Source organism: Barbus barbus, assembly GCF_936440315.1.
Source record: "Barbus barbus genome assembly, chromosome: 9".
NCBI classification, from domain to species: domain Eukaryota; kingdom Metazoa; phylum Chordata; class Actinopteri; order Cypriniformes; family Cyprinidae; genus Barbus; species Barbus barbus.
Window position 1 is genome coordinate 15274849 of NC_136737.1, and position 14679 is coordinate 15289527.

The 14679-nt window shown below is 35.3% G+C and overlaps 1 protein-coding gene across 2 annotated transcripts; it reads right to left on the bottom strand.

The window, feature by feature from the left end:
• Window positions 1–1211: 1211 nt before the first annotated feature.
• Window positions 1212–14423, bottom strand: LOC306875228 (basigin-like). 2 transcript variants are annotated; one of them, XM_079425700.1, is made up of 9 exons: window positions 14183–14379; window positions 9210–9560; window positions 8213–8387; window positions 7683–7771; window positions 7434–7573; window positions 5471–5747; window positions 3253–3277; window positions 2999–3072; window positions 1212–2233 (listed from the first exon to the last, which is right to left on the bottom strand). In XM_079425700.1, exons 1-8 carry the CDS (start codon window positions 14250–14252, stop codon window positions 3012–3014), a joined length of 1188 nt encoding a protein of 395 aa, XP_079281826.1. In that variant the 5' UTR covers window positions 14253–14379; the 3' UTR covers window positions 1212–2233; window positions 2999–3011. The 2 variants fall into 2 exon arrangements, with proteins under 2 accessions (XP_079281826.1, XP_079281825.1); XM_079425699.1 differs by lacking the exon at window positions 9210–9560 and having other exon boundaries at window positions 14183–14423.
• Window positions 14424–14679: the final 256 nt, after the last annotated feature.

Sequence of the window (14679 nt, forward strand, 5' to 3'; positions counted from 1 at the left end):
GGAATTAAACTATGTCAAGGATAAATGAGTGGAAATAGGCCGAGATGCGCCGTATTATGCGAGTTTTGGTGTTAAATATGCAAATGTAGGTTAGTGGTGTGTAATAGTGTTTGATGTTTCATTATCAAGCTGCACATTTCTTAACTTGGTGATATTGTAAATAAGGATACCTGAAATGAACGAATGAAACGAAAAAAAAAAATCTAATTTCAGACAGTCTTTGTTTAGGGTAGGTAGGCCTACATGTTGGCTTCATGCAAATTTAAAAACGTCTTGGGAAAAAAAAAAAATATATATATATATGTCATGCCTAAAATATCAGGTTCGTGACCGTAATTTCTAAACATGGTCTACTTTTTAAAGTGAAATATCAGTTTGAATCATGAATATCAGATGTTCCTATAGGCCTATGCTACTCCATTTGATTTTAACAAATTTACTTTTAAAATGTCATTTAAAAGTAAATTTAACTTCATTTTGTAACTTTAAGACCGTACACATTCAAAAGGGTCATAATTTAGGCTATCATTTTGTCAAATGACAAAATATTGGTTACACACCATGTTTTATTTTTCCCCCCCAAGTTTTCAAAAAGTTTGCCAAAAAAGTATCTTTTCATAAATTACATAAGGAAACTACTCTAATATATATTTATACAGGATTTCAGTCTTTTGAGACATTTGTCCATCTTATTTTTAAATTTTAAATGGGCAAGCTGGATAGTTATGGTAGGCATATCACCTAGCTATTCTGACATTAGGCCACGCAACAACAACAAAAAAAAAAATCAAAATGTGAAAATACTTTCATCTTAGCCTAAAGGTGACTTCAAATCTTATAAGGATTTTTATCTTGTAGCTTTATAGATATCAAAATGCATTGCTCTTTATGTGGAATCACCCCCAATGTTATAGGCCTCAAGTCATTTATCCAATTAGCAAATATTCACACGGACAAAAATGTTAGTAATAATACTACGGTTGACTATTTTGAAAGCCCATAAAGGTTTATATGATATGCTTTATATTCTGGAGTCTCTCCAATGTAATATCGCGGTGATGTTTGTCACGTAGAGCCGCTCCCTACAGCTAAACCTGATAAATGAGTAAATGTCGCCCCCTTATGGTGGCTCAAAGAACAAGCCAAATAGGCATCTTCGCTATCTCGCCAAATGGTTTATTTGGTTGAACACACCAAGCAATACTCGGACAAAAAGTTAAAATCAAATGTTTATTTAGATTGTGCAAGTTAGTACAGTTGACAGTGTATTAGATTTCATATGAAGCTAAGGCAAAATAATTTATACACTTCTAACAAAGGTCTTAAATTTTACGCTTCTCAACTTGGACATGGCACACGTCCAGACACTATACTTCACAATGCAAGTATGACAGTATCATTTAAGCAAAAACCTTCACGAAAACCCCACCTTCACTGACTTTACCTAAATATTTATAACCATATCATTGTCCTCCATGTCAGAATTTGGGAAACAATTATAACCGATTAAGCGAACAGCAAATGACACGCTGTACTAGCACTTGGTCCTTAAGGGTTAGGCAGGAGGAATCCTAAAAGTCAACATTAGAAACTACATTTTAAAATCAGCTTGTTTGACATTATTAAACAGAAAATTGTTAGCCTGACAAAGTGGCATTTGACCATCCACATGGAATAGTGCAACAGCGACGACACGAGTACTGCACATAAAAGTTGTTCATTTAAATTATTTCAATAATTAAAACTAACATGTACAATAAGGTGGCTAAACATTAAGGCTTACAGAAAGGAAAACGACTGCTGTCATAGAAACTTGATTCAGCGATCTATTTGTATACACTGAACATGGTTAAATTCTCATGCGGCTGAACAGTGATTCAATTACACTTGGCAGATGTTTCGGAAAGTTGCGGTACGCACACTCGTGAGGAACAGTGAAAGAAACTAGCAAGACGGGGGAAAAAAAAAAAAAAATCCTTCCCACATTAAGAGATTCACTAAACGCACACTTCTACAGCAAGAATACAATCATGCAGTTTCCCCCCAAAAAACATTTTAAAAACGTCAGCTGACAGCACAATATGGACAGGAATAAAAGTAAAAGGAGACCAATTATCATCTCAAGACGTTAACACTCAAGCAGAAGGTTATGTACTCGCAGGGTGCACTATAATGTGCTACTCAGCAACTCGATTCTCCGTATATCTATCTTCAACAGTAGTCATCAGGACACCTGAATGAAAAAAAAAAAAAAAGTTTATATTACAAAAAAATAGAAAAGTTAAATTATAAGTTGTACAGAATTATTATATGTAATTTGTTTATTTTTTCAATAAGTTATCAAATATTTCATTGCTGTTTATATTAAATGCATAAAATGATTTAATAGAATTACATAAATCAACTTTTTCTAGTTTATATTATACAAGTCCACAGTATAAAAGATACACATTAAAAATAAATAGTAATTCATATCCAATAACACTATTTTTCATTTATTATATTTAATGCACGTTTTATATTCTATTATAAAAAATAAACTAAAAAGTAGTAGTAGTTATAAACTACAATAAAACATATAATTATATAGAATTATAAGCTGTAATATTAATTGTTTCTATTTATTTTTAAAAACATTTAAATGATCAAATATTTCATTAGTTTATATTAAATGCATAAAATAATTAATAGAATTACATAATTTTTTTTTTTTTACTACAGTTTGTTATGCAAGTCTACAATATAAAAGATACAAGTTAAAAATAAACAGTTGTAATAGTAATTAATAATAATATAAAGTTTTTAAAATATAGAACATTAATGTTCCATAACAGGTTTCGTATTTTAAATATATATATATATATATATATATATATATATATATATATATATATATATATATATATATATATATATATATATATATATATATATATATATATATATATATATATAAAAAATCTAATTTGGAAATAATATTTAAAGAATAATATTTCACCTTTCCTCCTTTCTCAGTTGGAGTTCCTTTGCCGGACATTTTTGTCTTTGTGGTTTGTAGCGGCATTGCTCTTCCTGAAAAACACAGTGGCACGTCAGTTATCTCTCTGATGTGCATATGAATTTCCTGAGTTAGAAGCACATCTAGGGCTACGGTCTAGACTTCAACATGGCCTTGAAGTTCCTTTGAGGAAAAAATACAAACCACTTCTGCACATCAACAATATCTCAGCACAAATAATACAACACACTTACAGTGGTGCAGATCCTGAGTCATCATCTACAGAAAGCAGGAACACATGAAAAGAAAAAGAAAAACAGTTAAACACTCATTTTGACAAATGTACAACACTACAGTCTATTTGACCTGTTACAGTAGCTTGTCTAAAATCTAGCGTGACAGCCTCAAGACAGTGAGAACCGCAAGTTTAAAAGCAGAGCACCTAATGAGTAATGCGATTTGGGGACTGGAAAACCTTGATACTCTTAATTCAGTTATTTCTACTGCTAAATCTGTACACATCAACTAAACACCGCTATCAATGTTTTCACAGCACTACTAATAATGATTCATGCAGAATAATGCCTTTACATTAACCATGCAGTCTGATGTTGGATTGAAAGGATACGTTTAGTGGTTTTCAACCCAAGAACAAACGTTTCCAATCAAATATCATTTGTTTGTAGCACAACCTCACCTACAAATGTAGTGGAGAGAAAAACATTTTCTTTTCTGCATCAATCATGGTGAAGGCTCTCAAACAGCATTAGATCACATTTGTAAACTCCTGCACTGGACTTAAGTCAGCAAATCACCCAGAAACCTTCCTACTGAAAAGAGACCGCTGAAAAACGTCCTGCCTCTGGCTCATATGTAGAAGTCTATGGATATGACAACAGCTGTATGGAAATGACAATAACACCTAATCACAACAAAAAATACAAATGACTGAAAAATTAACAAATCAAATAATACTAAAATGATTATTATTGTTTTATATGAAATATTTATGCAACTAATTTTGTGGAACCTAAGTCACTATAAAATGTCTGTGTAAAGACCAAATTAAAAGCCATTATTATACACAGATTTATAACATGTAAAAAAATAATAATAATATTGTAATTCAAACCACAACAGAACTACATGTATTTACAAAACATTTAGAATTAAATGATAAAATAACAGATATTCTTCATTGTTGTTATATATACACTACAATCCCCATAAATAGCGTGTATTAAATCACTATAAATATTTTAGAAAAATAAAGTAAATAGCATATAATTATACATTTATAATATGTAAAATAAAAATGCATTTTGGAGGGGGTTTGAAGTCACTATATTCCGTTTAAAACAATAAAATACTAAAGTAAATAGTTTATTAATTTGTTAATAAAGCATTTTATAATATGCATTTTTGTGGTGAAAATCATTAAACAAAGATACTAGATTTATAATAAGAAAATATATAATTGTTTCAAGCATTCTTTTTTGAGGGGGGTTGATGTCACAAGTATCATTTATATATTAATATTTATATATACTATTTAAAAAAAATATGCATTTTAAATGAAGTAGTCCAGTTACTGGCAAGATTGTCCTTCAGACAGACACAATCAGAAAGTAAGAGAAGATGTAAACAAGATGTGAGTTGACACCCAACAAACATATACTTAAAAAAAAAAAAAAAAAAGCTGAATCAAGAGTTTGAAAGAGACTTTTGCTGAAGTTTTCATGCAGAGAGCATGTCCAAACACACTCAGAAAGACGAAAACTGTCCAAGTAATAAAGTTGGGATTATATATTTTGCCACCCTTTGTGCCATAAGGGTGCCGCCTCTCAGAGACAGAGGAAGCCACTGCAATAATCTAGGGCTGAAGAACATCATGCAATGAGAAGATGATGCAGAGAGCATGCAAGGCAGTATAACATGATCCGCCTGAAATGCCATCTTAGTTATGCATAATACCTTGCCATTTAAAAACCATTCTGAACTGCAATATGTCAGACTCAGCTAAACGCTTTCACTGGCTATGGGAAAACCAAAAGAGTTGCTTTTCTTGAACCTAAGTCTGACAAATCTGGTTTGTTTTATCTTCTTTCTTAAGACAAACCCCCAGTGAAAGAGTTGTACATCTCAGCCCAACAGGGAGAGCATTCATACTCCCAAAATCACCCGTTTAAGCAAATCCACTTCAGTCTGGCATGCAGTTTTGAGCACTTACCACAACGTAAAAGCAGCAGCGAACAGAGAAATAAACAACGTAAATAATAAAAATAGACTCGGCTAAGGAACAGCCACACACTTCAGCCAAATAAAATAAACATACAAAATCAAACTGAAATAGGATCTTGCACCATTATGAATTCATAAACAAAAAATATAAAATTACATCCACTGATTATTCATTTGTACATTAACGAAAATGGAAACATCATTACAACGAAAACAACTAGCATCACATACCGTCACTGATCTCGTCTGGCTTTCTCCTCTTCTCATAGATGAAGATGATGGTGATGAGAATAATGACCTCAGCGACAATGCCGAGGAATGGCCAAAGGGCGGCCAGTTGGCTACGCACGCGCAGCTGAATCTGATCACTAGCTGATCCTATTTCATTGGTGCCCTGGCACTGGTACATGCCCATGTCCTTGTTGATGTCCAGATCTTTCACGTACAGCGTGGTCTTGTTGGGGGTGTTCTTGATCTCATATTTGTCAGTGCCATTGAAAATGGTCTCCTGTGTGTTGACGATGCAAAATTGTTAGTAAGTTATTAAGGCTGATGATACACAAGGCAACTTTTTGAGCAATATTGCCGGGCAATGAGCAACCAGGTGAGAGACAGGGCCCATGAACAATCTAAAATATCCAGATAGAAATGTGTTGCCCATTCTCAATGGGAAAGTGCTCAAGCAAAATTGCTCAAAAAGTTGCCCCGTGTATCATCAGCCTGAGGCTGCAGGATTTGGTTTAAAAATAAATAAAATCACATTGTGATCATCTTGATGAATATGGTGATTTGAAGTGCAACAACATAACACTAATATTCGATTAACAATATACTATACTACTATAACAGCAACCAGATAATACTAGTTACATTGTTACAATTCTATTAATAGAAGTGCTATAATAATAATAATAATAATAATAATAATAGGTTGACTGTGTTGTACTAGTTGTACAAAAATTGCAATAATTATTAGATAATTTAATAGATTAAAAATAAACAATATATAGAATATAGATACAATAATTCTAATAACTACTAGTGCACAATAGTTAATCAAAACAATGAAATAAGAAATTAAATAAATACGGTATACATAATACATTATAATAATATAATATAGGATATTTTATGTAATCTAGTACTCAATAGGTTGAATAATAATTATATTAAATGTACTTACTACCACTGTAACAAATTAATAACTAATTATTTTATAAGTAGTAGTAGTAAACAAGTTGAATAAATTTGAGCAATTCTATTAATACAACTATTAGTACTATAATTATAAATTATTAGAATATAAAATATATAATATTCCACTATATTCCAATATAATATATTCCACTACTTCACCCCTACTTACTTTGACCATTATATCTAACCTATTCGCTAAAACTCGGGTTCACTAAAACTCATGCCCCGGTCTGTAATGTTAGGAATTTAAAGTTGGTAGAGCGATTCACGACTAGAACCTCCCTTCTAGCATCTCACATTCTCTCGGTATTTATACCTTCAAAATGCACCAATGGCCTCTAGGGCTCTTAGTGCCTTAGAGAATGCATTTGGTCCCTCCCGGACTGTGCACATCTCTCAATCTATAGATGTGCACTCGTACACCTTTACACTTACAGGTGTACCTAAATTATGACACCAGTTTTCTTCTGCTGGTGTCCCTCACGTCTGAGCGAGTCCATCGCTCATCGCAATAGGCTGAATAACAGTAGTTATATTAACGTAATTACTACCACTAACAGTTATATTAACAATTACTTTAGTAGTAGTAAACAAGTTGAATATATTATAACAATTCTATTAATACAACTAATAATTCTATTAACATAACTACTAGCACGTGTCATTATTATTGAAGTGAAGAGAAAGTGATATGTGGCCAAGTATGGTAACCCATACTCGGAATTCCATTATTAATAACTTTAAGTATTGTACTATTACACAACCATAATTGTAAATGTCAATGTCTCCACTGCATCAGTGGAAAGGCTTGAAAGCTTCAAGTTGATGTTTTAGTTTTGAGTTTTTGAACTACAAAGATCTTGTCACGCAATAAACGGATAGACGCTACAGCGAAGTTAATAAATGTTCATAATGCCATTTCATCTAACACACCCGTATTCAACCTTCAAATCGCATGGCCAGGTACCAATCTCATCTTTTTACAAGCTTTAATTACCTTTTTACTTTCATCTTCACCGAGCATATACCAACTCCAGTCAGTAGGCAGGGGGTATCCATGGCTCAAACATATTAGGACAGCCTTGTCCTTCTCATTAGCATTTTCAGAGTGTTTGTAGGCCACTACATGTGGGAGAACTAACAGGAAGAGTATAATTATGGGAGATGAGCACAATATACCTCAAAAAACGCACGTAATGCATGATAGATAACAGATGCAATAATCTAGTCAGTCAAACTTCCTTACCTTTAACTTCAATGGTCGCATTAACCTCAGGTTCTGTTTTGAAGACGCATGTATATAGTCCAGCAGAGTGGTAATCAATCTTTTTAATTCTGCCACAGAAAGAAAAACAAGCAATGAGACCCACGAATAAATAAATAAAACGTATTTCACATTTTACAGTTTTATATGCCAACTGAGACACCTCAATATAACAACAGCGCCGTAGCAATAAAGTTGGAGGGAGGACAATACAAGAAAAGGAAATATCAAATATAAAAAGTAAACAGCTTTTCCAGTATGGCGCTGAGACATCCCCATGGATATTTTTCTGACCCAGCAGTTCTAATGGGAATTAGGGTCAGTGAACGTGGAGTGCCGGAGGCTCTTAATCGCGCTACTGCTAGTAACAATCCCATCGCACAAACTGAGAAGCTGCATTACACTTAATGGACCTGTAAACACTAAATCTGAGAAACGTATACTGATATTAGAGTGCTATATTTCACTCTTCTTTAGTGATACAATCAATTACATAAGGTTGAGGAACATACTCGTGTTGAATGACAGGTTCTCCAGTGGTTGACTCTGATTTGTCAATGGTCTTGCCATTATGGGTCCAATAGTAGCCTTTGATGGAATAAGAAGGGTTGGTAAGGTTGCAGCTGAGTGTTGCAGAGGTCTGGTTCTGGTCGTTCACCACCTCTGGTTTGGTCATGATGGCTGCATCTGCCAAGGCATAAAAGTAGCAAAAGTTACACAAGTATCAACTTTCAAAACATTATGACTCTTAAACAGAGAGAGAGAGAAAAAAAAAAAAAAAAAAAAAAAAACCCAAAACAAGTGCTCACTGCTGAAAATTACTCTACCAACCTCTGGGTTTGATGTGACACTGTAAAAAAGAGTGACATTTTTGGACACATGATGGAATGGATCGGAACATTGCTGTCCAGATGTTCACCACAATGTGTGCTGTAAGGCACATTGTGCTCTATCAAAGGAGAAGTGAAGGTACATTTGGGCTACTGGGAAACATTGAGTGAGCAGTCTGTAATGAAAAACAATGGGAAGAGGGAACGAAATTCAACCAACCAGCAACTGGTTTGGAGACCATGAGCTTATGAAAACCTATATTGTGGAAAAGAACTAGTTATTCTCTAAGACCACCAGAAGGGTTAAGTTACATCTAAAGAGCTTTTTAGATGTTTACTGAAAGCAAGCCACGTTAAGGAGACCTAATCAGAGCCCTTTTTCAGAAATGAACGCCAATTAGTGAGTTTAACACCTTCTGACCGGCAGTAACGTTAACCAATCAATGCCATTTCTTTAAAAGGTTCAACTTTATCTCAAGCTCTAGACAGTGACATGCTCAGAAGGCATCAGATTACTATGAAAGAACAGATGGTGCTAAAGTAGTCATGTGACCTGGTCTCTGGTTGAAGGAAAAAAAAATAAAAAGGAAGGCGGAGGGCAAGGCAAGGGAGAGTCTGAATCTACGGGACTTCCTCCTCTACGCTAGTGGAGACGTTGCGATACCACAACGTAACTCACGTTCAAACACTATAACGTTCGCTTGCGAGCGAATCCACTTGACTTTGGGTGGGGTCCTGAGGTCATTGCGGTCGGGGTCGTTTGACGCACGGCACTCGTAAACACCTGTGTCGTTGAGTGTTAGCTTGGTGAGGATGAGCGTGCTGGTGGCGTGGTTGATATAGGTGGCATTGATGCGTACGCGATCCTCTCTCGCGCCGTCAAACAGCTGAGTAACTGTTTCAATCGGCTCGTCACCCTCAATGAACCACCACTGAACTTCGGGGATGGGGTTCCCTATGACCTCGCAATCCAGCTCGGCACTGTCTTCAAGGAGTTTCATCTGAGACAAGGGCGATTTTATGAAGCCCGCTGGACAGTGATTTGATGAGTGATTTGGATTTAGGATGGACAGTTCATTGAGATGAATAATGATTAGCAGACAGGCAGGCAAAGAAGAAAAGAAACGGCAGAGGAGAAAAGAAAGAGAGAAACGTTAGAATGGAAAACAAAAGGCATACACAAGAAACAAACTGGATTTTGAGTAGTGGTCGAACGATATATCGGCCAATATTTGGCATTTTTCAAATATTGGCATCGGCCAATAGGTTTTTCCTCTTTGGCCGATGCATTCGAGGCAGGACTTTCATTTTGACTGCGCTGAGAACGGCAGCGCCTGAGCACATACCGCTCACATTCTCCCTCTTCTTCGCTGTCGCATTCAGTTCTGTCTAATACGGATAGAAGTCCGTCTAAACTAAAACGTATACAAAAAATAATAAGGATTGCTTTTATATTATTAGTAATAGAAAAGCAAACATAATACTCTCTTGTTTGTCGTCAGCAAATACGCCCTTATATCATTTAAACAAATCTTTGAATGTCTAATGAACATTTAATTTCACAAACTCAGTCGAATCTAGTTGAGATCTTGTGAAGTGTGCATTTGTATCCTGCATGATCGCATGTTATCTGCGTGACGGTCGGTTAGTGTGAATTGAATGCGGACAGGAAGAGAGTTCATCTTCACTTGAGACGCACGATCAACAAACTTTAAACTCGTGATTTCAAACTATGCGGTGCTTCATGCATTTGCCCACTGTCATATTCATGTCATTTTTACTGTGTGCTGAAATGTAAAATGACTGTTACCTTGGCTTTATTTGAAAAAAATATGATTCCCAATGCACACAAACTTCGCAAGATTACTGAGTGCCCTCTCGGTAACAATGTTTACTGTTTATTAAATATTTATTTGTGAAAAATACGTTGTCATCTAAAGTACGTTTATTTTACACATTTATTTTTTTAATCCACTTTCAAATAATTTCAAATTTCTTAAGTATTAATTAACATTAAATTATATCGACCACGGCTGTCAAAAAAACAATATCGGTCGACCACTAATTTTGAGCATCATGATGCAAGACTTCAACGCTTCATGATAATCAAAACCCAACTGAAGAACATTAGAAGCAAGCATTTTAAAAAGATAATGAGTTGAAGCATGCATTAAATCCAAAAGGTTAGCATTTCAAGAAATGCAATGAAAAATGAAATCGAACATTCACATGAAATAAAGGGATGACTGCAATGGTGATGACTGATGAAGAAATTCTGTCATCATTTACCAAACCTGTATGAATTGTTTTTTTTTTTTCTGACTGTGTAAGAAAAAAAAAAAAAAAAAGTTAGACCAATTTCAACGGATTCAAAAACTCTTTTTCAGAATATATATTTTGATTTCCACCAGAAGAAAGTCACACAGGTTTGGAACCACATGATGGAGACTTTCATTTTTGAGTAAACTATCCCTTTAAAACTTGTCATAAGATTATGAATAAACAAGTAACATGAACAGAGTAAATGAACCTAAAGACAACCATTTCTGAAGCCATTCGTGTAGACTTGGAGCATGTTCTCCAGAGAAAAACAAGGATGTACCGTGCTAATCCCCCATGGAGAATTTCAGCAAAATTCTTCTGATCACCTTAGAACAATAGACACCACCCTGAACGACATGGAAGTACGTGCATAGCGGCTTGAACAACAACCCTTCACATCAATGACAAGAACACCTTGAGATCAGCCCCAGACCCGTGGATACTTCCTGCGGTGTAGCACATGTTTTCAGTGTATTTGGTTTTGAAACAAGAGTAAAGTACTGCTCCCTTTTTGTCCACTGCTGGGAGGAATGTTTTAGTGTGTTAGCAAGGGAGGGGTAAAAATGGTAGATGTCCACAATCAACATTACAGTCAGAGCAATGAAACTCCACACATGCCTTAGGCCTGAAATAACATGTGCCCTTTGAAAGCAGAACAGGCTTCATTCATTTGACCATCAAGAAAGGTCACCTCCAACGTTCACTAAGTGGACCACAAATTAAAAACTACACATGTAAACAAGCTCTAGAAGGATTTTAAGCATTTATTTGTATATATAAGTGTTTAGATTTAATGTTACTATAAGGCAAATGTACTAACCCAATATTTCAAGCCTAAATTATAAATAACTCCAAACACAGAGAACAGTAAATCACTCGGTACAAAGTCTGCCACTTCTAGACTCGACTTGACCTGTTCTAGTAAACAAGTCAATAAGTTCACCTTCTCACATGCTGACATGTGGATTAATTGGCAGAAGAAATACTGACCTAAGGTCGACTGTTTCAATATTACATTTTCTTGCCTCAATCTCATGATTGAATGGCGATAAAACGTTCTCTATAAAAGGCATTAATCTACATTGCAAGTCATAACTGTTTAAGCACAAGGCTTTTATGATCGTTACCGTAAATGTACACTGGACATTCAGCTTGCTAAAACACTACATAAAAATAAGTTTCAATTTAGGCACCATGTGCCCAGATTCCACTCAATCCCTCATCAAAATATAGACAAAAAAAAGGGACAAATTTCAAAATATCAAATTGTGTCTTAGTTTGGTTTGTCTTTTTTTTTTACATCAAAGTAGCGACATTTTCTGACGTTTTATGTATATGCAAACGTAACAGTTTATAAAAACTTAAGATGGAGTTTTAGTTATATTCGGCTGTTGATTGGATTTTGAAGTATGGTTGTTGCACAAAAAAAAAAAAAAAAAAAAAATCAATGCAAGCTTGTAGTCTGTTGTGAACAGATGGGATTTAAAGAGACTAAATGATTCACGATGTCCGACGTGTCACAGGGAATCTGGTTTTTTTTTTTTTTTTCCACTGGAAGTTAAGACATTTAGATTTAACTTTATGAGGTCAAAAAAATATCATATACGTCAATGAGTCACAATAACATTTTTAAACTTTTTTCTTTATTATTTTAGACCGATTTATAGACTAGTGAGCTAGTGGTTCAGGAAACCCAGTGACAAGTTTTGAAATATAGTTTTGCATATCCTTACAACCTTAGTGAGAACAATTAAAAAGTTGAAGGACAGGACTATCCTCACCAACCAAGCCGGGTGCATGCTTACCCTTTTTAAGTACAAAATGGCTGCCAGAAGCACACAAAGCAAAAAAGATATAATCACAAAAAAAAATCTTCTCACGCCTATTCACCTGCAAACGATAAATACCTGCCCATTTGCTCTAACCCAATTTATTGAGCAAAGCACAACTGAGCTGAACTGAAGATTGAGTACTCAGGGGAAATCTAATTTTAATTCTGGAAATGCTACAATTTCCACCATCCAGTTACACGTCCTGATGTTCAACCGCAGCATTATGTACTTTGTGGCAACTCATGAACAGCACGAGTAAACTTGTTGCACAGATTGTAACGTTTTGAGGAAGTATCAATGCTTACGTGCAGAAAAGCACTTCATAGGGTGTTTAGCGCTCTATTTCTAACTGAGAGCATGAAGCTGATTAGGTTTGGATTTACCGACCCTGCTATTCATCAGCTGTTGGGGGACTAAACAAATTATGATGGTGCCAGACCATAACTCTGCCATTTTCATTCATCATGCAAACCAACTGATTTATCTAAAAGGGTGGGAATGATATTTGATATTTTAATGATATTTACGTGACTGACATTTACAACTAAACTGCTAACTTTCATTACTGTAAGCAAGCAACAGCAGATCACCAATGAGTTCATTTGGTTTGTGTGGATTCCTGTACCATTCCCAGTGATGGAAAATTATAATGAGCTTAAGCTAAGCCTTTTACTGAACAGGGATAGACTAAAAGATGAAAATTGCTGCCCTACTGCCTCCTCCTTCATGATTGGACAAATATGTTTTGTCTCCCTCAGTTTCCATTTTATGATTACAGGCTACTCTCAACTGATGTTGTACTAGACTTGACAGCAAGCCTCTAGAAAACTAGTCTGCACTGGTTGTCATGGCTGCCTGCTGCTTACCAAGACATCATTCACTGGAGTAACTGACCTGCCAGGGAAGAGGACAAGCATTAATATTTTAACTAGCAAAGTTAGGATGAATCCTTCCTGTAATAATTAAAGGTCAACGAAGAAGCATGATCCTCTGAGAGAAGATCTCCAATTTTGGAAATGTGTAACTAGAGTTACAACACTGCGTTGGGATTAAAGGTTCTTGTACCAGAAGAAAAAAGAGCAATGGTGGGTTTTGTGCGGTTTGTATTTTGCCTTTTAACACCATGATAATCATTTACATCGTTAACTTTTTTTTTTTTTTAGATTAATACTATATAAACTTTTATTTTTGGATACATATTTCCTATGTGTTGGGATTTAAGAAGACTTGAAGAGGTTTAATGAGTAAAAACTATTCAGCTGTTGCTATAGCTCCCGTGCGCGTGAGTTGTTTCCCCGTGGGCTCGTGCGCGATAGTTTGCCGACGATTTAAACGGCCTTTAAACATTTCAAGCCATTAAAAACGTTCATATTCGTTGTATTTTACTTTATTGTACGGTAAATACAGTCGAGCATCTAGGTAGTGTTTGTGTCAACAGACGGCCTGTGAAAAACGAGCTCGTGAGCTACATGATCAACAGAGAAACGAGACGCCTTACCTGTCAGAGCCTCGGCTTGGAACCAACCGATACAAACGGCGAGAATTACGCCAAACAGCTTCCTTCTCATGGTTAAATGTTTTTAAATACGTAACAGTGTAAATATCAGGCCTGATCCCAGAGGCAAAGACGGTTTGGAACAAAGCCCTCGGTGAAGCCTCGTCGTCCTTTACTTGTTCCGAGCTCACACGAGAACGCGCACGTATACAGGCTCGAGGACCTGCGTCATCACGTCCGCTCCAAAAATTAAAATTAGTATTAGAAGGAGATTATCATAACAACTTTTAGTGTTAGTCTGATCCTCAGCTATCACTTGAGCACACCTGTTTACACCAGTTTACGTCTGGATTACTTTTTTAATGTCCTTTTTGAAGCTTTACAGAAAGCATCCACCCCATTTACTTTAACTATATTAAAATAGGACTAAATTTAGATTCTATTTAATTTCTTAACTTCTCCCTTTGTTTTCCAAAGACAAATAAAGTTATACAGGTCTA

Excerpts from the sequence above, each read along its gene's own strand:
- LOC306875228 (XM_079425700.1), bottom strand. The coding sequence starts at position 14,252 with ATGAGAAGGAAGCTGTTTGGCGTAATTCTCGCCGTTTGTATCGGTTGG. Across the intron at positions 3,278-5,470 it reads GCCAGACGAGATCAGTGACG|ATGATGACTCAGGATCTGCA; the intron begins GTATGTGATGCT and ends TGCTTTCTGTAG. Across the intron at positions 3,073-3,252 it reads GACTCAGGATCTGCACCACT|GAAGAGCAATGCCGCTACAA; the intron begins GTAAGTGTGTTG and ends TGTGTTTTTCAG.